At 36.2% G+C, this 25,898-nt stretch overlaps 1 protein-coding gene across 8 annotated transcripts in view; it reads right to left on the reverse strand.

Annotated features, from left to right (window-relative positions):
* CSNK1G3 (casein kinase 1 gamma 3) overlaps positions 1–25,898 on the reverse strand; it is a 69,978-nt gene that overhangs the window by 30,110 nt on the left and 13,970 nt on the right. For 6 of the 8 annotated variants that reach the window (XM_071732049.1, XM_071732046.1, XM_071732050.1 and 3 more), the window contains exons 3-6: positions 19,616–20,031; positions 16,704–16,744; positions 10,083–10,152; positions 854–1,002 (exon numbers count right to left, since the gene is read on the reverse strand). In XM_071732049.1, coding sequence (XP_071588150.1) covers positions 854–1,002; positions 10,083–10,152; positions 16,704–16,744; positions 19,616–19,793 — 438 coding nt within the window. In that variant the 5' untranslated portion in view covers positions 19,794–20,031. Of the gene's footprint in view, positions 1–853; positions 1,003–10,082; positions 10,153–16,703; positions 16,745–19,615; positions 20,032–24,103; positions 24,170–25,898 lie in introns of those variants that run through there. The other 2 variants (XM_071732045.1, XM_071732051.1) reach the window with 2 other exon arrangements.

The following is a 25,898-nucleotide window of genomic DNA, read 5'->3' on the forward strand; positions in this document are numbered from 1 at the left end:
TTTACATATTCAGAAAGTAACATCAAGTGTTAAATAAGAATGATCTTTGATCTGTGATGATTTGACATCTTTTAAAATTAACTTTGTGTTCAGCTTGTTTGCAGACAAAATGACAGCTATTTGTCTATAGCGGCAGGCCTGTTAACCAATAACAGCTGTTTTTTGAACAGCTATTTTTAACACTTCATGAGGAAAAAATATCAATATCTTTTCAGAACAGTGGATGTTCAATCTCTAATATTTTGTAATGACTTATTTAAAGCGCATTTTAAAAAGCTTAACACACAAAGGCTTAATGCTCTCTCACTCTCTTCTCACTTCCACCCACCATCACATGGGAACCAAATCAGAAAATCTTCTAAAAAACAGAAAAATTCTTCACTGAATAAGTTTTGGCTATTTTAGTACTCCTAAAAGAGTTTGAGGGGATTTTTTGTTTGCTTTGATTTGTTTGTTTTCTTTCCAAGAATGCTCAGGAAAAAAAGTCATGGTATTTGGGAGTCCTATCATCCAACCGCTTTCAAGGGTTAATTTTATTGTTTTTTTAAATAACGTCTTATTTTTCACTGAGTGCGTCAAACTAACATTTGTGAATAAAGGTTGTGGTTATGGGAACACAGAAGACACAATAAAATTGTTCCTCCTAATGATTCTTGCAAAACTAAAGCAAAATCATTGGGAGTAAAATATGAAAATTTTCCTGCTAAAACTGCATCACAGGCTCTTCAGAATCCACCAGTATCAATTTAAAACAAAGGAAACGCAAATCTTTTATGTGAAATAAGCATTTAATCCATTGAAGACTGACTTAGTTTTTGTAAGGAACACTCAAATTAACTTCTATTCTACTTACCAACTGTATGGCTATCATAAGAACGGTTTTAAGAGAAAATGTCCTACCACACAAGTCAAATAAATCTTCCAGACTAGGTCCAAGTAGTTCTAGCACCATAGCATTATATTTGCCACATGGGCCAAAATAGTAAACCTGAGGTATTCCATCTGTAAAAAGAAGATACAAATTAAGGAAGGATAAGGGGAATGAGTTAAGTACTGAACATATCAATAAAATTCCTATCTGTTATCAAATTGAAGTTAAAAACACATTATTCAAACAACCCAACAACAAAACCTCATTAAAACTACAGGTAAGACATAACAGGAGTAACCAAGGTGGCACCTATTTCATTAAATTTTTTATGAATATTACATGTTTGCCTTGTGAAAGACTTAGAACTTTTTATACAAAAAAAAAAATCAGAGCCTACCCGTTAAGTAAATTGAAAGTATGATAAGCTCAAATAAGCTCCTTTTCAAAAAAATAGGCATTTAAATTAAACTTTTAAAGTTAAAGCTATGATAACCTACATGACAAAGCCACTTTATTATCTACAGAATATTTTATATGTAACATAGAACACATTATTTTTCTTAAGTGTGATTTAGTCTATTAAAATCCAAGCACAGTGGAAGTTTGATTTTGGGGTTTTTTCCATCAAAATGTACAGTAGAGTGAGCCTTACTAGTTCAAACCATATGAAGGCCAGAGACTTTTTTTAATGTCATTGTAAGAACAGATTACAAAAGGGAATTTTTAGAAGAGTCAATGGAAACCTTTGATATTCACCCTGATTTCCAAAGTATCACAGCAGACACTCTTCATTTCCTAACCTCCTACAAAAACTGTTCTATAAAGAATGTATTGAATTCTATTCTTACTGTCAAATCATTAAAATTACTTAGAACAAGAAAAATCTTTGAATAAAATATGATTTCACATTTAAATTTTTAGATTTTGGGGGGCGGGTTGACAGTTAGACATGGTGATCCAAGGTCTTGTCCAATCATGACAATTCCCTGACACTAAAAAACACACCACTAAAGCTTAGTTGGTTTTTTGTTTTGGTGGTTTTTTTTTTTTTGGTTGTTTGTTGTTTTTTCTTTACTTAGAAAATAACTGAAGTAAAAATTAAGTTCAGAACAAAATATACACAATTTCCAAACAAAATATATGGGAACAAAAATATCCTGCTGTATGTTCAGGTAGCAATCTCTTATATACTCTGCATACATCTACACAGGAGCCCTCACTCAGCCAGATGGTTGTATCACACACACAGGAGAAGTCCTGGCAGAGGAGTGGGAATGCGGGAATGACGACAGTAGAACACTTCATTCACTCACTTTTGGCTTACTGCAGTTTACGTGTGCCCATTTAAGTTGATTTATGGATAATACTGTCTGGTTTTCACTAAATTACAGAAAATGGCCAAGCAGTTTAAAACAATTCATATGAAGAAACAATGCATTAAGCATAATGCTGCTAATGTTAGCACAAGCAAACAAGAAAACCAAAGCTGATGCTTCTACTCCTTGTATGAGCTTATTTTCACAAAGAATTTCTAGAAAAGCTAACTACAGGAGTCCATCACCTTGTGTTTATCAGATCAAGAAAACTGCACTAAGTATTCTATTTAAATTATCACATTGTGATAGAAACTGTGCCTCATTAAAATATCAAAAACATAAGAATATCAAATAAGGGGCATGCATCCTTCAGTCATTTTTTCTACAACTGGATACACTGATATACCTCCAGTATTTTCTCATAAGACATAATTCTCTCTATATTCAGAGAGCAGAAAAGGAAGGACAAGTTGCGTTTTCTTCTGTTCCCAGTTTCTAAGCACTGAATAATGAGCTATTGAACAGAACCATTTCTTTCATCTGTCAAGACTGGTTTATAATTTAAATGCTTTAGTTTGCCATGTTTAGGTACATGAAATCCAGAACATTTTTAAAGCTGACAGGTCTTATTTTCTCTATAACGAAGTCAAGATTGAAAAATAATAAAGGAAGTATCATTGGTTGATTACATCAGCATTTGCTAAACATCTTAAGAAAAATCAAGAAGTTACTGCTAGTTCATGACAGTTATGCACACTGGTTACTTTCTCAAGTACTTCAGCAAAGCTCATTTAAGCCTAAGGCTACACACTGTTTACTACAATTATGTAACACAGCCTATGCCATGTTGTTAAGCACAATGTTTACATGTGTCTTAAATACCTCCAGTGATGGTAACCCAACCACTCCCTGAGCAGCCTGTTCCAGTGCCTGAAAAAACATTCAATAAAAAAATTTTCACTAATACTCAATTCAAACCTCCCCAAGCACAACCTGGGGCCATTTCCTTTTGCTCTACCACTTGCTACTTGGGAGAAGAGACCAACACCTAGCTTGCTACAGCCTCCTGTCAGGTATTTGTACAATGTGGTAAGGTCTTCCCTCAGTCTCTTTTTCTCTGGGCCAAACAACCCCAGATCCCTTTGCCACTGCTTTTAAGACTTGTGCTCTAGACCCTTCACCAGCTCCATTTCTCTTTTTTGGACATCCAGAACCTCAATGACCTTCTTGTAGTGAGAAACCCAAAACTGAACTCAGGATTTGAGATGCAGCCTCACCAGTGCTGAGTACAGGAGCATGACCACTTCCCAAGTCCTGATGGCCATACTATTCCTGATACAAGCCAGGATGATGTCGGCCTTCTTAGAGACCTGGGCAAACTGCTGGCTCATATTCAGACAGCTCCTGGCTCCTCCTCTGAGAAGCTCTTCAGCCACTCTTCCCCAGCCCTGTAGCATTGCACAGGGTGTTGTGACCCAAGCACAGGACCTGTTGAACTTCATATAATGGGCCTCAGCCCGTTGATCCATCCTGTCCAGATCTCTCTGCAGTCTTCCTACTCTTAAGCAGATCAACACTCTCACCCAGGTTGGTGCCATCTGCAAACTTGCTGAGGGTGCAACTCAATCCCCTCACCCAAATCACCAAAGATATTATGCAGAACTAGCCCTGATACTTGGGGAACATGACTTGTGACAGAATGCAAGCTAGATTTAACTCCGTTCACCATAACTCTTCAAGTCCAGCCAGCCATTTTTTTTAACCCAGCAAAGTATATACTCATCCAAGCCATGAGCAGCCACTTTATGCAGGAGAATGTTGTGAGAAGCACTGTTGAAGGCTTCATTAAACTTCAGGAAAACAACATGAACAGCCTTTTTTCCTTGTCTACCAAGTCACCAGTCACCTTGTCATAACATAATATCAGGTTAGTCAAGCAGAATCCACCTTTCATGGTGGGGGCTGACTGGGCCCTACCACCAGTTTCTCCTGAATATGACTGTGAGGGCTCCTTTGTAACCTTTCCCAGCACCAAGGTCAGGCTGATAGGAATGTAGTTCCATGCATACACCTTCTGAGCCTTACTCTAGATAGGAATCACATTTCCTACTCTCTAGATCACTGAGATTTGCCAAGCTGGCAAAGACTGCAGGTAAATGATGGGAAGTGGCTTAGTGACCACTTGAGCCAGATCCTTAAGTACCTTTGGGTGGATCCCATCACAGAATAATTGGGTTGTGGGTGATGTGGGTGAAGGCAATCTCAGGAAGGTGTCTATGCAATGGGGACAATCATCCAATCATAGAACAATTTGTGATTGTCTTACCAAATTAAATATTTTCCCAGAATATCTTCCTAGGAAGGATAGGCAAGGAAGGAAGGAAGGAGAGGCAGTGGAGCAGCTCCATATTTTAGCAAGTGTTTTTACCATTTGGAGCTTGGTGATGGTGACAAAATAGATTTTATACTCTTCCTCCTTCAAATCTAGTTTAAAGCTCTATCAATGAGCCCTCCCAATTCCTGTCCTAAAATCGTTTTACCCTTTTGGGTCAGGTATACACACCTGCCAACAGCACGCCTGCTGTTAAACTGACCCACGTTTCCAGACACAAGAAAGAGTGATGTAAAAGTGGGATTTTTTCTTAAAAATTGATCTAAGTATAACTATTTATGTCACTAAACCAGAATTAGGCATGTATTTTTATTCTAAACCTTATAAATAGAATATACATTTATCCAACATTTACACTGTCCTGTGAACAATGCACAGCTCCTTCACATGCACAGCTATTATAGTTTATCCAAAAAACATTGACTCCTCTCTTCTATACCTCTATGATGCCCTGTTAAAAAAATCAATACAATTTTTTGCAGACTGCTGGGCTTCTTATTATCAGTCAATATTGTTCCTCAGGAACATTAATACATTCACCTCTAAATTTTAATTAAATTTATACCGCTGCTATTCTTACTTGATCTCTTCTACTTATTATAGGGAAAAAATACTTTAAATATAAATTGAGGAAATTCTGTACACATCCTTGAGATCCACACTGGAAATGACTGGCATAAAACAAGAAAAACTCCCCACAACATTTTTTTAGTTTTTGTTGGACTATACCTAAAAACCCACATTATTATATTATCATTGCTCATTAATTAAGCTTAATGTTATTCCCATTAATCATTGAGCAACTCAGCCTTCCTGTTAAAGCGTGTCAGCAACAATAGAACTCAAAACTGAGTTACCATTTGCCCAATCAACTCACAAAACAACAGCAGTTATCAGTACACAGATTAATACTGCACATGAAGAAATACATCTTCAATCAAGAAATTCATTGATTGAATTTAAGTGTTTTTACAACAAACTTTTAAGCCTAGAGCAAGACTAAGTTCCTCTGACCTGTACTTTTACTGCTTAAGAGATTAAAAACTACTTTGACTGTTTAAATAGTAACCCAAATGAAAGTAGAACAAATGTAATAAAGGATGACAGCATGACTAAATAAAGTCAGTTTTCAGGTCAGGAGCAAATTCTCAGCTACCTAAGAGCATAGGTCAAACCAAAGTTCAAGTGAACATGTTAAAAAAAAAAAAACAATCAAACAAAAAACCCCACCAAACCACAAACAACAAAACCAACAACAAAAAACCCCAGAAAAATAACAAACCCCCCCCTCCAAAAAAATAAAAAAACAAAACCCCAAAACAACCAAAAAACCCCACTGTGCATTTATACTGAATTACTGTTATTAATCCATTTAGGCAGGTTATGTCAAAAACACACAAATAGGTAAAGAATGTTTCATTAGCTCCTACGTACAACTAAGAAAGCCTACCCTTAAATGAATTACTTTCTACTTCGTAGTTCACTGGTATACATTTTGTCTTCAACTTTCATACTACAGTTGCTACAAATGATAAAGCCCTCCTTCTAGAAATGAGATCATGTTCTAAAATCTGAAGCTCCAGTTAATTATTATTCCTTTAATTAAGGATTGGGAACAGTCATAGAATGTTCGGGTTGGAAGGGACACTGAAGATAGTTCCAACCCCGCTACCATGGGCAGAGGGACATCCCAGTAGACCAGGTTACTCAAATTCCCATCCAACCTGGCCTTGAACACTTTCCAGGGAGAGAGCACTCATATCTTCTTTGGGCAACTCATACCAGTTTCTCACCACCCTCACATCAATCAATTTCCTCCTAATCTATTTCTACCTACTGCTGTTCGAAAACATTACCCCTTGTCCTGTCACTACACACCCTTGTAAAAAGTCCCCCCTCAGCTCTCCTGTAAGCTCTTTCAAGTACTGAAAGGCTGCTATAAGGTCTTCCTGAAGCCTTCTCTTCTCCAGGTTTAACAACCCCAACTCTCTCAGCCTGCCTGTGATCATCTTTGTGGCCCTCCTATGGACTCACTCCAGCAGCTGCATGTCCTTCTTGTGCTGGGGACTCCAGAACTTGACACTGGACTCCAGGTGGGGTCTCACCAGAGCAGAGGAGAGCAGACAAGAGAAGAGCAGAGGGGGAGAATCACCTCCCTCAACCTGCTGGCTGTGCAGCTACATAAGACTGGCTTTTTGGGCTGCAAGCAAACATTGCCAGCTTATGTTGAGCTTCTCAACAACCAGCATTCCCAAGTCCTTCTCAAAACTACTCTCAATCCATTCTCTGCCCAGCTTGTATTTGTGATGGGAATTGCCCTGAACCCTGTGCAGCACTTGGCCTTGTTAAACTTCACATGAGACCACCTCTCAAGCCTTAAGAGAGATCTTAATAATCCCTCTGGATGGTCTCTCTTCCCTGCATTCAACCACACTGCAGAGCTCAGCGTCATAAGCAAACTTGCTGAGGGTGTACTCATTCAACTGTCCATGTTGCTGACAAAGATCTCAAATAGTTCCTGTCCCAGTACTGGCCACTGACGAACACCACTGCAGCAAAGTCTGCAAATGTGGTGCTTTAGAGACTTAGAAGCCAGAAAGCTCCAGATAAATGGAACTGCTAGTACAGTGAGTAATTACCAGAGAAAACTCCTGTCTGCTCACAATTACTACTTCAAATTTCTTCCAGAAACTATAGTTATTTTATACCTCCTACCACGGACTCTTCTTCTACGTCCTCCAATTTACACACTCTGACAGATATACAACTGCCCACAGAGTAATGCTGCCTATATGGACAGATCTGGCAAGAGATCTTTCGTATCTCCTCTTTTACATAGGGAACTTCCTATGTACATATAATTTATACATTTACGTGGCTGCTTTTTATATTTATCACTCACTATATCAACTTTCTACCACTAAGTTTTCCAGCTGTTCACATGACACAAGTTCTTAAATCTACATGTGACAGCAAACGTAGATGTCACAATAACTAAGTACAACCAAACGCCTCAGATTACCTGAGGACAAAGCCTGTATAATTCTACTGTATAATTCTATAACTTTTTTCTAAAAGAATATTAGGCTGGGTAAATTCTTAGGCTTGAGGGACCAACTCATGCAGAGATGGAAAAAAGGAATGTGGCAGAAAGACAAGGAATCACTATTTTTTTTAACTTCTAAGACAATGATAGCACAAGTAATAATTTCTTCATGATGGGTATTTCCTACAAGACCCATTATAATGAGTCTTAAGTGGAATGCCTGAGAAAGTCACACAGGACTCAAAAATACATTACAAGGAGCTTACACCTTGTGATGAAGGCTTTGACTTTGAAAAGTAGATTACTTTGAGATCAGAGAAGGTCTACATAAGGCTCTTCCTGAACAATGAAGATGGCTAGTAACTCAGCTTTATCTTCTTGTTTTCACCCTAAAGCTCTCCTCAACTTCATGCAAAAAATAGAGGTCATTCTCCAATACAGCAATAGAGAAAGTAATAAATACACCCAACAAATACAGTTGCAAGCACAGATTGATAGTTGAAGTAAAGCAGACTAACTTTAACTTGCATTCTTACATTAAACACAGTCCCTCAAACTTATTTGGAAAACAAAAATGTAAACAAAGTAAGACTTTGCTAAGATTTTTTCCCCAAGAAATATTCCCATAAGGGTTCCTATCTTTGAGAAGCATTGCCTATTTTCTGCAGTCTGAACTAGTAATTACAGTTTTGTTCTTATCTCCACTACACAGCTACTTTGCAGTTCTAGATCAAAACCCCTTGGTTTTCATAGTTGGGTACTGTTCCTGATGTCTGGGTTGCTGTGTCTCACTAACAGATTAAGATCTCTGCTTTCCCCTTACTAGCTATTTCACAATGCTGATTATGTACAACTACTTACAAAAAAACCACACACAATAGAATCACAGAGTCTTAGAATGGTTTGGGTTGGAAGCAACCTCAAAGTTTATCTAGTTCCAACCCACCCTCTCTGGACAGGGACACCTCCCACAAAACCAGCTTTCTCAAACCTGGCCTTTCTCAACCTGGCCTTGAATATTTCCAGGGACAGGGTCTCTCTGAGCAACCTCTGCCAGAGTCTCACCACCCTCATAGTGAAGAATTTCTTCCTAATACCTAACTTAAATATACCTTCTTCCAGTTTAAAGACACTATGCCTCAGCCTATCACTTGCATGAAGTAACTACCCAGCTTTCTTATCCTGATTATTTTTCTCCAATTGACTAGACATCCTGCCACTTGAACAGGAGTAGGCAAGCTCACTTCTTGCAATAGTTCTCATAAAATTCCTGACTGCAAAGCATTCATCCTACAGCATCAAAAAAAAAGTTCTACATTAAAATATTGTAAAGTATGTCTCCCTAATCAGGATCTTTAAAGAAGAGCCAAAGTGTTGAAAGCTACCTAAACTTGGAGAAACAAGATTGAATCAATGAACATATGATCCTCAAATTTTGAAATTTAACGCAGTATTTTAAAAGTATAAAAAATATAAAAGTATAAAAAATTTTTTAAAGTATGAAAAATCAATATATACATTCAAGACAAGCATGTTCATTTTGTACTCCCTGACTTCTGTAAGTGACTTTTCAGATTAAATAGCATTTTACTGTAGTTTAAGCATAGCTTTAAAATCACCGTTACAAAATTCAAGGTGGCTTTGGAAGGCAAAAAAACCTAAAACATGAGTGTGGATGTAAAAATAACTATTAGTAGGTTTTTTTTACAGAATAAATTTCTACACTAATGAAATTGAAAAAGTAATTAACTACATGACATATGAAATACTGTGTTACAAATTAAAGGAACATTTTAAAAGAAAAAAAATCAGATTTTTTCCTAGGGCATAACTCACTTAGGGAAGATCTGTATTAATTTTCATAGCAGAAGAAGCCTCATATCTTCCTCAATATAGAGTTTTATAAAAGTCATAAAAATACATGAAATTTTAGGTGTTGGTTACCTAGAAAAGCAAAAAAGTGCTAAGTCTATAATTGAGGGAATAATCAGAGTATTTCTGGGTGCAAAACCACCAAGGGGACTGAAATGAGTTTCAAATCTTAAAATGCATTTAAACTTCTTCTAGCTATCTAGACATCATAGCAACTCTAAAAAATGTTATTAGTAAAGTAGCAGTTTGGTCATTTATACTATTTATTCAAAAGAAAACACTGAATACTCTAAGACTGCTTAGCTTAACGTACACCTACATGAACACAAAATTTCTGATATTTAAGACTTATTAAATAGTCTTAGGATTTCACAGACAAAGCACAGAACAAAAAATTCTTACAGTACTAGAAAAATGTATACATTAATTCCACTGGGTTATGGGTTGTTTTTTTGTTTTGTTTTGTTTTGCTTTAAGTAACTATGGGCATTTTATTAACTCGATTTATACTTCTAAGCCAGAAAACATCTGTGAAAAACTGATCTGGATTACATTACAGTAAAATGTATTGACATTGCTTTTTACCTCCAGATCCTAGCTGCTTGTAGAATCTGTATTCCAAATGTAGCTGTGGTGCTCTCGACTTCATTGGCTCCTGATTTAAAAACAAAAACAGCATTTAAAACAAAGGCTCTGCCCCAAAGCCCAATAAGTAATACAGTAAGATACTACCAGCCAAATTAACCCTTCTGCTTCCAAGCACTTGTAAAGTTTGAATGTTTCTCCCAAAACTACTAGTAATAAAGAAACTAAGAGAGACCAGAGCATATAGGGACATTTACATCTTGTGTTGCTCCAGGGGCTGGGGTACAACATGCAAACCCATTCACAGATCCACAGTGGAATAGCTGAAATACAATTTGTCTCGCCAAAGCATGTAGGTGATGTGTCTCGCAGCTCAGAAGGCAGCACTGGTATGCAGCTTAACAAATTAAACAGACTACCCACACACCAGCTATACATAACAGATGTATGTTTATGTAAAAAATCATTTCTCCTTGGATCTTGACAAAAAAATACCAAATCTGTCTATGAAACACTACCAGCTAATCAGAAAAAAGAGCACTATTCTGAACTATATATCCAAACAGCAACAAAAAGGCAACAGAATACATTTGTAGCTTAAATCTCTTTTCCTAATACAATTTACTTAAGTATCTTACTTCTGTGTTCTACATACTAATGTGGTGTGGTCTTATAGAATAAAGCAACAGGAGATCAAGCACAGAACAAAAACCGCCTAAACAAAAACCCTAACTTCTTGAGTATTCCCTTTGCAAAGTAAAGGGATTTCATAAGTCTCCAAGAAATGTCCTGGAGCATCTAGAGCATTCATAAGCATTTATGCCAGCTGAACACTAACTCTTTTCAAAGAACTTTCTAAAAATGGTCTCATTTCTTCACAAACTGAATTACTAAGCAAAAATGACTGGGTGACAAAAGGCACAACTCATAGTTGGAGTAGAACACATGGAATTCATTGTCAAGTAATAGGGACAGATATCCCTTAACGAAAATACTTCACTGAAAATGCAGACCTAAGCAAGTTAAGTGCAACTATCAACCTTCAGTACTCAGCTACCACAAAGGATGTTATTAAAACATTTTAACTTTTCACAAAGCCACACAAACTTTACTACTAATTTGCCTACCAGTATTATACAAGTCTGTTAGTTACAAAATACACCACTCTCTACTTCGTCTCTAATTAAAGTTCATCATTATGCACGCTAAGAGGAAAATCTTACTCCACAATACAGTGCACGTCTGCTGAGTATACCAGGACAAGACACTGGCTTATGGGCAGTTTGATTTTGTCCAGTAATAGAGCTTTGCCTTAAATGATAGTACGTTAACAATCACCACTCAATGAAAAAAGATACTGCCACAACAAGGATGAAAAAAAAATCATTGGTATGCATTAAATTTATGTAACTAAGACTCAAAAAAAATGTCCTATTAAAAAGAAAAAGCTTCTGATTTTTGACATACAAAGCTAAACTTTTTCAAATGAATATTGCCTGTTTTGGTCTTTAGCAGGAAACAGTTCTGATAAGCCTCCAAAAGGCTGTTCACAAAGAGTCAAGCAACCCTACTTGGCAACCAACCAAAGACTGAAGTTAAACCCTGCCTCCCAGAGCAACAAATACTTTTACTCCCTCTAGTAATAGTGAAAATAATGTTGGAATATGCACAGGTAGTCCATTTATTGGCTGACATTCTTCTGGAATTGCCTTATTTTTGTACAAGGCTTAGGTATTTTCCTGACTGTTTAGTAACTCCAAACACACAAAGCAAATAAAAGCTTTTGTACAAAAAAACCTGTGAAAAGGGCAAGTACAATAAACTCTTCACATAAAATTTGTTATTCCACTTTGAAATATGCAGTGAACTACTGAGAGAGAAGATAATTAGATAAGGATAAATCAAGAAAAACTATGTTAAATATAATCTTCCATTAACATGGAAGTGAAGAATACACCAGTGTAGCTACATTTTTATAAGTCTAAAAAGCATATTCAGGAATAAAAAATAAATGGTAAATCACAGCAAACCATGGTTTTATTTTCCTTAGTATTTCTGTAGGCTTCAATATCTAAAAATAAACGTGGGAACATGGAACTGTTCAAAGATTACGTTAATCCCAGAGGGCTTTGAAGCCAGTTTCTCCCCTCAATAAAAGAAATCAGTGCATTTTGTTTACTCAGAAAAGCTCAGGTCTTCACCAAAGTATCCTGAAAGAACTGCTCCAGGACCTTCATAGTGTTCAGGAAAGGACCTTAATTACACTACACTTATATTGTAGTCTAATTATTTAGAGCTTCTATATTGGAACATAGATAGCTTCTTTTCCCAGAAAGAAGGTTTCTCTCAACGAGGGTCATGCTGCCAAAGAATTAATGCACCAATTACCTGAGCACCAGAAACAACAGCTCCTTAGCTCATCAGTTTTTTTGAACTCAGCTTTTTCCCCTTTTTTTTTCTTTTGTGGGATGCTTACATATTCAAGTAAGAGGATAAAGACACCTGAAATGTGAAATTTGTTTCAAGTTGGGTTTTTTTCTGCTATTATTTTTTTGTGCCAAATATCTGGAATAAGCTAATATACAATTTTTAAGATATGCCAATTACCTTTTAAGGGGCTTAGAGAAAACAGATTATTTTAACCGTAAGGTTAGGAATTTAAGAACTCTGATGTTACCCAAAGGACAATATTCAACAATTACATATTTTTCATGCTTTTAGTAATTCAGTGAGAACCCTTAACTCAGCATATCTTTTTTCTCTGCTTCATATCTTATTAAGCAACAGCAAGCAAAAGCTACTTTCGGTCTACTAAATAGAATTTACTACAGCCTACTAGAGGGTTTTGAAATGGTATAATTCTAGATCACAGTAACTATTTAAAAACAAAAAGGAGGAAAAATGCATTCCAGACTTGGAACTAACTGCAATCATTCTTCTACACACTCTCTACTTGTAATTTGAAGGATTAATATCTTAACATTTAAACAATTAATGAATCAACTAATGAATCAATTAAAGACTGCAGATGAAAAGCACCAGCAACTACCTCATAACTTACTGTCTGTTACACAGAGAAATATCTACTTGTTTCTGGAAGCAGCTCAGGCAAAAATTTAGTTTGCAACTGGTTACTGTTTAAGCATCCTGCAGAGAAAGCAAGTCTGAAAAAAACAGGAATTTGTCAAAGAGAAAGGGAAGAAGCATGAAGGAGCAGAAAATCCTGAACAGAGAATAGGATGCTAAGTAAAACGGAAGGTCACGTTAAGTGAAGTAAAACTAAGAATAAAAGTGAAGACCAGGAAAAGTACAGTTCATACACACCAAATACTTATTGATGAAGAACTCTCATCACAAGATACTGATCTGTATACAAGTGGACAAGCAGAAAGACAAACACTGCTTGACAGTGAACAACTAAAAAACTCTAGTTTTTAAAGTCCACTATAACCTTCCAAAGCAGAACAAGTCACAGTGAAAGAAGTCAGATTAAGAGTAAGATTCTGGTGCCACTGTTGTACCAGAATAACTATGCATTTACATATAAACTTTATACATTAAAATACATACATTTAGGACCCTCAGGCCTCATCCAGAAAAATTACTGTTTCCTCACAAGTCCTGAAGTTGCCATTAGCATCATAAACAGGAACATACTTGTAGAATTGTGTCCACAAGGAAACTAATTCAACACAATGAAATGTTAATGTCAAAACAGTAGCTTTAAATCCATTTACTTTTAAGATCAAAAGCACTCCTGTAAATTGCTGAATAAATGCAGCCACTGTAACCCATGCTCTCAAGAGAAACCTACACAACCCTTCTGCACTATATGGTTACCATTTATATACAGAACATGCCAAATAGGAGATGTCCTGCTGCTCACAAAAAAACACTTCCATGTGGAATACTAAACCACTTCCACGTGGGATACTATTACAACTTCAGGATGCGGTGGGAGAGTTATTGGCACAAACCATACCTGCCAAGGATTACTGTTTAAAACAGTCTACATACATAATTCAAGTAATGCAGCTCAGGTGGGCTAAACTTTAACTACAACAAGTATGAAACAAAGAGGAAATTAAAGTCCTCCTCATTTAGGATAACAAATAAAGACTAAGCATAGGCCCAATGACTGCTTTCCAAACAAAGGGACTAAGCACCAGAGAGACAAATAAACCCATAAGGTTTACATTTTAAAAGGAAAATTATGGTATACCACAAGCAAGTACAGTTTACCTGTTAAGAGTGAAGACCTCGTTTTGTCTCAGGAGAAGGAAAAAAACCAAAGAAAACCCAAATTTCAATTATATCCTACAATTTGCTGTAGGATGTTAAGAAACCTAGTCTTGGTATCCAATGCCTTTTCAGCTGAGAAACAACTTCAAAAGAGCTGAAAGGTCTTAAAAAAAAACTAAAAAAAAAAAATTAAAAAATAAAAAGGAAAACCATATTACAAGAAACCATGAGTTCTACTTAAGTTCATTTTTACCTTACAATGACAATAGAAGATCCAGTGCTGATTTTCACTGTGATTTCTTCTATTTGTTGTATATTGCAAAAAAAAAAAAAAGATTTCTATACCACTAATGTAAAGAGAACAACTCAAAAATTAACTACATATTTACTGTTTTTTAGGCACAAGTAGCAAATGACAGGCAGACTTTACTACACTGGTTCTTTAGCGACTTCAAAGTTATTCAATAATTATATTTCAAGCTTTTTGCAAAGCTGTAGAACAGCTGTAAGAATGAGTAATCTGGAAAAAAAAGTTACAGGTTGAAACAGTAAGTTTATTAATACTGTTATGGTTTGAGTGGGTACAGGTTCACTTTATATCCAGACTTAGAGCAGGGATGATGCTTAGGACCCTGAGGGATCCCAGGAACAAAACAGTATCAGTGTTCCCTTCTATTCCCTGCCACACCCTATAAATCCAGAAGGGTGGAAAAGTTCCCCTCTTCCTGCTCTATTCTTCCTTCCTGTGACTGGATGCCTGGGAGAGAATCTGGTGCTCTGCCCTCATCTTGCTGTGTACACAGCAGGATCTGACTCCACCAGCTGTTGGGAAGAGCCCTGGCCCCATTTTCCCAAGTCAGCTTCCACACTAGAGAATTTTGGGCACATCTATCAGGGACAATTTCAGCTTGTACCAGTCACCAGTTTAAACTGGGCTCTGTATATATTTGTATATATTTCATTAATATCCCACGTTTTACTATCCTTTCTCTGTTCAAGAAAACCTGCCCTAGTTCTGACTTCCAACCTTGAAGTCTCCCATCCTTATCCCCTTTTTATCTTACCCTGGGCTAGCAAGGGAGTGGGTGCAATGGAGTGCAGTTCTGGTACCTACGTTAGCTCTGATCACTAATTGGAGACAAGTATAGTTACAAATATAATAAAACCAGTTTTACCAAAATATGCTCTTGGTCTACATCAAGAATTAAAGAGTGCTTAAGAAAAACAAAACAAACAAACAAAAAAAGACAAAACAAAACAAAAACCAAACAAAACCAAACTAAAACTCTATGTTGCAAATTATTTCTGAATATATATGTGCTTTATAGTAACAAGAGGAATTCTCAGACCATTTTCAAGTTTTACCACAGATACAAAAAGGTATCTTAAACAAAATTAATTTAAATCTACTATAACACACACACACAAACTATAATCCTCAAAAATCCACACAGTGCTGCTCTAACCTCACTATTATGTTTCTAAATCTGTAACTACTCCTATTTTTGTAAGAAAGGATAGTTATGCTAATATTTTTAGGAGTTTATTATTAATATTTGTAATGCTTTTCAGATTGCCCATCTAAAAAAAATTAAAAAATCTAAGAACTGCCCATTTTGTTTTCCAAAGTTCACCTTTCACTTTCACCATGTTATGCTGTGGAAAACTTTCAGTCCTACTGCAGTAACAAGAAATTAATGGAAATTCAAAGTTCTAAAATTCCTGTGATGGTAAAAAGCAAACAACTGAATTTCAGCATGAAATACTTTGGGTAGGAAACAGGTCATTTACCAGGAAGCCAGAAGTATCCAGAAGCAAGAACATGTTCTAAAATGGGTAGTTCAGATTAACGATTCAGAAAAAGCTGAAAAATGACATAGTAACAAAATATACAAATTTTCTAAGTGATGGAAATATTTTATGCACCTTTGCGAATAAAAAAGGTCTACCAAAACATATATGCAAGTACCAGTGATTACAGGATGGGAATAAGAGTCTTAAAGTACAGGATTTATGCAGAATTTCTGGAGCTTCTCTGCTGTCACCTGATGGCAGTTCCAATTAAATTTGGTGCTCCTTTAATTGCTGTGCAAAAAGGAATCTATTAGAAAGACTGCTTAGTGTAGCCCTGAAGAAGTCACCAATCACCATCAACTTCACACAGATTTACCTCTGAGAACAATGACAATAATTAACACCAGTTTTATTCCATATTACCAAAGTACGTAACTCAAATCTACCAAACTGCTTTCTTTTAGTTAGTTGAAAACTTAACAAGACTATTAAGGATTTCATTTGAGGAAATCAAATCATTATATATGAAACAGAAATTCTTATTAGCTTCTCACCACAAATCTATTAAAAAAATAATTAACTTACCAGTTTAATTGCCACATATTCATTTGTGTATAAATTTTTTCCTTGAAAAAAGAAAAAAAATGTAAGATATTGGCTTTACTACTCAATTAAAATACTGTTTAAACCTCAAGGAAGCCTTTGAAACCCTTTTGATCTAAATTACTTTTAAAATGTGGCTTTTTTACTCTGATACCATACGTCAAAGAGAACTTTGTTCTTCAATTGTGTAATAGGTCACAGATTCACTGAGACAGTTCCAGCTGTTTCACCAAGTCTGCAAAAATTTTACATGCTAGAAAAGCTTGGAAATTGGTTTATTATTAGAAGTAGAATGTTATACTTTATTTTCATATTTATTGCTGAAAACTATTTAAAATTTTGTTAAAATTATATGGTTTGAAACATAACATATTAATCCAAGTTAGAATTAACCAGAACCATTGTTTCCTTAATTCTGTAATTCACTAAGCTCAAAGCTAGGACAAATAGGGCAAGGATATTACTGCGTTAAATGACTACACCATTTGGAAAAAGCATCTGATGCTTTAAAAGTTATTTTGAAACTGAAGAAGCCTGTTTCAGCAAGTAATTACTTTAAACTCCATGCAATGACTAATAAATTATACAGGCTTCACAGGTGTAAAATTAAAAAAACAGCTGATAAAGGAAAAAATAAGTTTTCACTTGCCACTCTGCTTCCCTACAATCTTCATTTAAGTATGTATTATTTTTAATTACAATCCTAAATTTTTCTCTGTAGTATTACTCAGGTGTAAATTTCCCATGTTTACCTCAGTTTTTGTAGAGAAATAAATGCAGAAAAGACATGCATGAAGACAAAGTTCATGAAAAAAGACAGTTACATTTTATAGTCAAAGATTATGATCTCACCTTTCATTCGTATTTTTAAAAGAGTACTCATGCAAAGTCTAAAAAGATATAATCAAATATATACTTAAATTTAAGATATATTTAAGTTGTGTCCATTACGTGTCCTTTAGAAAGAGCAAGGTACCTAAAGGCTTTATAATAATAAACACAGAAAAAGCATGCCCAATAGAAGAATAGATAATTCAAACACCTATACAGGGACTGAAGTGGAAATTCAGGCATCTTCAACAGTTTTTTTCTTTTCTCACTATAATTTAACTCAAATTTTTGGCAAAAAAGTGTACTTGTTTGAACTTGCTTATGTCCCTTCCCTACGTCCCTGTTGTTATTACAATCTAGAAGAAACTTAAACTCTTGCAGGGGCCATGCTCATTCAGTCTATTAGATACATAAATCAGCTACTGGAGAACCTAACAAATCCTGTTTCAGTTATATGACTGGATATTGGGTTACAGTACCCAAATGCAGTAATAAGAGGATTATCATTCTGAAGAAACATCAGAAGAGACATTATAACTTTCACATGGTGATATCAGACAATCACCTCTCAAATACAGAAGGCAGAAGATCTGACACCACTGTTGATCTATCTTGAAGCACAGAACAGGTACCCCACTTGGAGTACTGTGTCCACTTCTGGAGTCCCCAGAATAAGGGCATAGAGCTCCTGGAATATGTCCAGAAGAGAGCCACTAAAATGACCAGAGGGCTGGAGCACCTACCCTATCAAGTCAGGCTGAGGAAACTGGGGCTATTCAGCCTGGAAAAAAAAGAAGGCTCTGAGGTGACCTTATAGTGACTTTCCAGTATCTGAATGGAACCTACAAGAAAGCTGGGGCAGGGATTTTTACACGGGTGTGTAGCAAGACAAGGGGAAATGGTTTAAAACTTGAAGAGGGGAGATTTAAGTTAGGCATTAGTAAGAAATTCTTCAGGTTGCCCAAGAAAGCTGTAGCTGCCCCCTCCCTGGAAGTATTCAAGGCCAGCATGGATGGGGCCTTGAGCAACCTGATCTAGTGGAAAGTGTCCTTGCCCATGCCAGGGGGTTGTAACTGGATGTTCTTTAAGGTCTCTTCCAACCCAAACCAAACCATTCTGTGATTCTATGATAACATATCACATGTTATAACAAATTTAAATCAGAGCTGTAATACCAATTGAATTCCTGTTTTTAGTAACTGAAACATTTAAGATATCTTACTCTACAAGTAAGAGTAAATAAGGGTTTAATGTTATCTAATATATATGCTAAAAAAAACAAAAAACAAAACAAACAAACAAACAAAACAAAAAAAAAGATAAAAAAGCCTGCACATGTACTGGTGGCTGTTGTAGCACAGCCCTTTACACTATGATCTTCCTCCTCTTTCATTTACTTGTTTCTCCTCTTCTACTTCAGTACTATCAGAGTCCGCATCTAAACTATTTTAATATTCTATTTAGAATAAAACAGATAACTTTACTATACCTACTACAAGTAAAAGAGTTAATCTGATACTGATCTGAAACAGATTATCAACTCTGCACATTGTGATCACTTCAAGATAGACAGGGAAAAAAATAACTTAGTTAGTTTACAATTGCTTTCAATAGTAAGTGTGACAGTAATTATACTGGTTTGATTTAGTTCATAGAAAGGTTTAAAAGAAAAATTATCTACAGCAGGAGGATGTGCTTCACAGAGCCTTACCAACAAATACACAGGAAAAAACTGCTTCAGGAAGCCAGGCAAGGTGGCAAAATAAAATAATGAAGCCATCTCCAACATCTCAGAAGAGACAACTGATTAAATTTATCCTAGCACTGCACAAACATACAAAATATTTTTAGTACCAGAACATCTCCTGCTACAAAGATTCTTAATATGTGATAGAACTCATTCTGGCCAAGGTCAAGCTGCAAAAAACGTGCAAGTCAAATTCAATCTATCCAAAGCCTGGAAGTAGTCTGAAGAGACCTATGGTGTGTTTAGACATTTTCATGCCTAGACTGCATACAATAGACTTGAATAATGTAAACTGAAAAAGAAACAAGGATCTTACCTAATCGTAGTTCTCCAAAATTGCCACATCCTATTTTTTTGCCAACTCTGAAGTTAGGGCCAACCATTAACACTCCAGAATTTGAAGAACCAGTTCCACGTGTATTATGGCCTGACCTCCCACCCGGCCGTGTCATTTTTTCATCTGCCTTGTCCTTGTCTTTCTTTTTATTATCCATGCCAAGTTTACGGTACTCCACTTTGATTTCTTCCTCTTCTTCAAAATCAGTGGAAGCAAACTCCAGTTAAACAATGTGAGAAGGAAAATATCACCTGCAAAGTGCCCAGCTGGCTAATGTCAGAAAGCAGTCTAGAGCAGTGTGTTCATCCCATTAAAAAAACGTTGGTAGTATCTGTAGTTAAATGTATCTCCAGAAGGCACACCACCAGCAATATTGACTAGCTTTTACAGCAATTCTGTTAAAGAAAAACACAGTTATTCACTACAGTAAGGCTCTTGTATAAAACAACCTCTCTCTTCAATTAGTCATACAATTAATTTAAAACTAAATTATATATGCTTTACAGATTAAAACCTGTTTTAAAGACACAAAAGCATATATCGGCACAAAAAAAAAAAAAAAAGAAAACCAAGGCTTAACACAAAAAACCAAAATCAACCAACCCAAAACCAACACACCCTTATAAAGCTAACTAGGTAGACACGCTTAAAAAATCAGCATTTAGATACCCACTGAAGATGATACCAGCTCTGCAGAAGAAAGCATTTTGTTTTATTTTTGTTTCCTTAGTACTATCTGTTGATCTAAGGAAATGCATAGTTATTTAAGTTAAAGAAAGATACTCAAAATTATTCTATTGTCTGTTCTGAATTATAATTTGAGACACACAGTTTATAAACTCATGGCAAGGACACTTCAGTTCTTTCAGTAACTCCTAGAGTCTGAAAACAAAATATACTTATTCTTCCCTACCCCACTTAATTACATCATAAATTTGCTTTCTCACTCCCCTCATCCATTTAGCACCACTGCCCACAGACAAACTCCAGAACGGATTTCAACAAAAGCATTCTAGCTTACTACTACAATAACCACAAGAAAACTTTCATTTTTGTTTTGCCCACCTGAGCAACTGTTTGATAACAGTTTAGAAGTCCAAAATTCAGTAGTTGGCTACAACATAGCTAGAAGTCAGGGAGAGTTTAAGTATCTGTTAAAATTGTTCTGCTATATTTGTTTCAATGTTGGGAATACACCAGAGTAGAAGAAAACATTGTCCGAAAACAAATTTGTATGTTACAGACTATTTTAAAGGTGGTGAGACACTAGGACAAGATGCCCACAAAAGCTGTGGCTGCCCCCTCCCTGGAAGTGTTCAAGGCCCGGTTGGGTGGAGCCTTGAGCAACCTGGTCTAGTAGAAAGTGAACCTGATGACTATTTTAAAGATAGTCATCAAAAATATTTTGAACTGAAGACACTCTTTCTTGAACACATTTTTAATAAAGTGAAACTGTTACACGTATTTTATCTTATTTCAACTTCTTAAAAATCAAAGATCTACTAGAGAAAAGATACCAAAGAATATGAATGACCACCCAAATAACTGAATCATGATACTCATAGCACGGGCATAACAAGATTCTACTTTAAAATCACTAACTGGCTAACCTGCCAGCTAACCTATCACCTGAACAATGAAGCACATGGTAATTAATTTAGTGAAGAAATATGATCCCCTTACTATGAAAGGTGGAACAAAAAAACAAATGCAGATTCCAGTTCATGTACACTTGATTGAAGGATAAGGACTTCAGCTGCAAGTAATGAATACAGTGATGTGGTATGATATAGACAGAGGCATTTAAGAGAAAGAGACAAGCACATTTGGAAACAACATACTCTTGCATGTGTTCTATCACCCATAGCTAACCCTAAATCACCTTCCAAACCTCAGAGGAATAGACTCAGTGGGAAGCAATAGGTAACTTTTACTCTCCCACCATGCTACAAAAGCTAGGGAAGAAAAATTAAAACTATAAATGAGTGTGTTGTGGTAGGAGTTCAAGGGCACTATTTTATACTTAGAAATGAGGTCAGTACATTTGATGCAACAGAAAGAAGAAACACTTCAAAGAAAAAATAGTCATGTGCCCTGTCTTAGTAGTTCTCCAGTGATAAGTAGCAACGCAAGCAATCCTAGAATTTCTAGTGCTAATACATGAGCTTCATGGCAAATAAAAGCAACCTAAGCACAGCACATTACTGCAGTCAACAAAGCATAAAAACCACAGTTACTGACACAATGCTTCAGTCATCTCAGTAGCAGTAGAAGCCCGAACTTCCTAGCACTTCTTTCCACACAAAAAAAATCTTCATACAACCTAGTACTGAAATATTTCTCAGAACAGTGAAAGTGTAGACAAGATAGCTCGTAACAGTGAGACCAATGGGCACAACAGAGCACTAGGACTACAAAAGTGACTGGGTACACAGGCAAACCTGAAAATCCCAAATCCAATTCGAGAGTTAATAGGATTCTTAGCTTACAAGTTTACCATAGCTTACCTGTTCACACATATACAATATCTAATCACATCAAATGAGTTTAAAATTGCATTCTTATACTGCATCAATTTCATTTAAGGACAGAACAGTTCTAGTTTTTTAAATTATTTCAGATTTCCTAATTTTGTCTTTGTATTTTCCTACTATCTGAGCACAATATGAAGCCTTGCTAACTAAGCAGAAAACAGGTATAACAGGCTGGGGTTTGAGGCTGCTGGGAGGTAAGTCATGATGCATCAGGAATATTGAATAACAAGTATGAAGCATGAGGACAGAGGACATTAGAAATTCAGTAACAGCACTAAGGAAATGATGATCTCTAATAAATAAGTTATAAACCAAAGAAAGCCCACCACCACCTGAAAAGCTTCCAATCTCACACTATTTCTGCTGTAGCCCATAGAAAATAACACCACTGGAGGGGGCAACTTCCATCACCATCTCCATGGGCCACATTGGAATCCATGCTCTGGTGCCTGAAGCACTTACTCCCGCCCTCCTTCACCTCTCACAGGTGCTGCAACACCTCCTTTTACTGTTTCTAAGGTATCTTTCCCTGCAGGACCCATCATCTTCAAGAAGGACAAGAAGGACAGGGAAGTGCTTGAAAGAGTCCAGCGCAGAGCTACTAAGATGATTAAGGGAGTGGAACATCTCCCTTATGAGGAAAGGCTGAGGGAGCTGGGTCTCTTTAGTTTGGAGAAAAGGAGACTGAGAGGTGACCTCATCAATGTTTTCAAATATGTAAGGGGTGAGTGTCAGGGAGATGGAGTTAGGCTTTTCTCAGTGGTGTCCAGTGATAGGACAAGGGGTAATGGGTGTAAATTGGAGCATAGGAGGTTCAAGTTGAATATCAGAAAGAATTTTTTTACTGTAAGGGTGACGGAGCCCTGGAACAGGCTGCCCAGGGGGGTTGTGGAGTCTCCTTCATTGGAGACATTCAAAACCCGCCTGGACACGTTCCTATGCGATGTACTCTAGGGGGCCCTGCTCTGGCAGGGGGGGTTGGACTAGATGATCTTTCGAGGTCCCTTCCAACCCCTAGGATTCTATGATTCTATGATCTTCTCTGCAAGACTCAGATGTGCCATGCAGGATGCACAGGGCATCCCTATCCAATCCTCACAGAGACTCCCGCAGCCACTCTGCCAGCACCTCAGCACAGGCACCCAGTGCATTTACAAAAGCAACACTCAACTTCCAGATTTGTGAAATTTCAAATGCTACAGATAACATTTTTTAGAGCAGTATGTGCTTCCTGGTGAAACAGCCTATCATACACTTTTCATTTAAGAAACCACTGCTTCCAAATCTTTTGTATTTGCACTCATCACAAGCTGTCTCTAGATATCATTTTAAAAACTGAGTATGCAACAACAGAAAAGATAGGTTACAATGGAACCAACGATAAAGCTTGATTACAAGCTTCAGTCTATATCAAGTAGATTAGTTCTGCAAATACTACTAGAATTTTGGAAGCAAATCGCAGAGCAGGGGAAAAAAATTAATAAACGCTAATGAAGTATTTCAGAGTATATAGTAAATAAACTGATTACTAATTCCTTCCTAATAAAAGTTTTCTTACAATGTGTAAGTAATGCTTTGAGAGTGTTTTACTGAAATTTAAAGCAACAATGCATGAAACGAAATATATTAAAAACATAAATTTCAGTTTTCAAAAATGTATCTATAACATGGCAACTTATGTATTTCTCTCTTCTGCTAAGTATCTGTTGAATCAACAGATATTCCAGTTACACTACAGGCACGTTTTTTTATATAACTCGAATCAGCACATTCTATCAAGTTCCTGCTAAACAAGCATGGGAAACTCTGCCCATGTTTTGCACACTGTGTCAGAAATTTTCTTCATATTAAAGTTTCTGTACAAAATTTTTGAAGTATTTTCCTTAGAAACACAAACAGCATTCAAGGTTTTGTTTATTTACATTGTACTCACCTAAGACAAAGTTATATTGTTGACGGCAGTATGTTTTATTCACCATAACAGTCATATTCTAGGAGATCTAAAAGACAAATTAGATAGATAGATAGATAGGTTAGATAGATAGATAGATAGGTTAGATAGATAGATAGATAGGTTAGATAGATAGATAGATAGGTTAGATAGATGCAGTACTTGCAATCACTTGGGCATGCAAAAACTTCTGATACAGAATGCAAGAAATTTTAAGTTACAGGAATTGTATTAGTTTTCCTAGACTGTTAAGAAAGATCCAGCAGATTTTTTTTTTCTAAGATTAAGTTTGCAGGGCTCAGAAGTCAGACACCATTCAGAAGTATAATTTATCTAAAGTTAAAAAACCACCAAATACAGTGTAAGCATTTTGTATTATTTGCATAATCCTTTTATTGCTATGTGCTAGTAATAAGGGCTATTTCCTCTTTATATGAAATCTGCCTGGAAAATATGCCATCCTCATTTCACAGCTTGATTTTGTTTAATTTTCATTTTTCATCTCTGCCTACATAAATGAACACACTCAACCTATGAGCGTCAGCCAGACATCAGGGAATGCTGTTACGATTAAATAAGTCTTGTTGCTCAAATGATGTATGATTAAATAGCATTATAATGGCAAACACATCACCAAAGTCATCAGCAAAGCAATGTCATAGGAGTGAAATGACTATTTATGTTGAATTAGAGTCAGAAAAGGCAATGGAAGCTACGAAAAAAAAATCTAAATGGTATTAACTACCAGTAACTAGACCTTCATCAGAAGTTACATCTACAAGCCATATAGATGGAGTATAAAATGTGAAACAAGAATGGAAGCCCTCTAAGAAGGAAAGCAACTGAGATGCAAAACTAAAAGCAGCTAGTAGAATTTCTACTTATTTGATGGAAATTAATGGACATTGTAGAGAGGATGCCTGAAACGCAAGGAGAGAAGCGAGGAAGTTATACACTTAACTGCAGAAGAGTAAAAGAAATCAGAGGTTCAGTTTTGGAAGTACAAATTAATGTCAACGGCAAAAGACAGCCAGCACTATTAGTCCTTGTGAACAAATGACTTAAATACAGAACATACAGTCAAAATAACCTAATAAATATAAACTTAGCAACAAGATGACAGTAATATCAAACCAAAAACAAAATCTCAATCTGCAATGAAAAAACACTTGAGGGCAACTGAATTTTTTAGATCCATAGAGTATTAACTACTTCTGCCAGTACCAGCTTTGCTGCATTTAATGTAAGAAGTCAAAGGCAAAACTTACTATCTTGGATTCGCCAACACATTGGTGGGGCTAACTGGTAACTCTGGAACCATAGTAGTTAATCCCAACTCAGGAGAGTTTGTTTAGTTCTTTGCTCCATTAAAGAAAGATGTTCTAGCTCACCTACAAGCACTATCACTCCCAAACTTCTTTGCACTTGGTCTCTACTGCAGTAACATTCTTCCTGAACAAGAACAGGGGATTAAAGTCTTCTTCAACAAAGCCAAGGAAAGCACTGAAGGGATCAACCTCGAAAGACCTGTACTGTCTACAGGTTAGATGAGCCATTTTGTGGTATTTGGTAACTATTTCCTTGAAGGAACATTTTTACTCTGCGGAATATGCTTTACAAATTGATTGGCACACAAATCTTGCTTACTATTTATTAAGGACAAAGAAATTCCAACTCGGAAAATTCAGTGTCTGAAATGTTTGTTTAGCACTCTCTGTTGCATAAAACTCCAAGACACACCAAGAGCAACTGAATTAGTTTTGATGGAACTATGTAG

This window comes from Heliangelus exortis, chromosome Z (assembly GCF_036169615.1).
Source record: "Heliangelus exortis chromosome Z, bHelExo1.hap1, whole genome shotgun sequence".
In the NCBI taxonomy this organism is placed as follows: Eukaryota; Metazoa; Chordata; class Aves; order Apodiformes; family Trochilidae; genus Heliangelus; species Heliangelus exortis.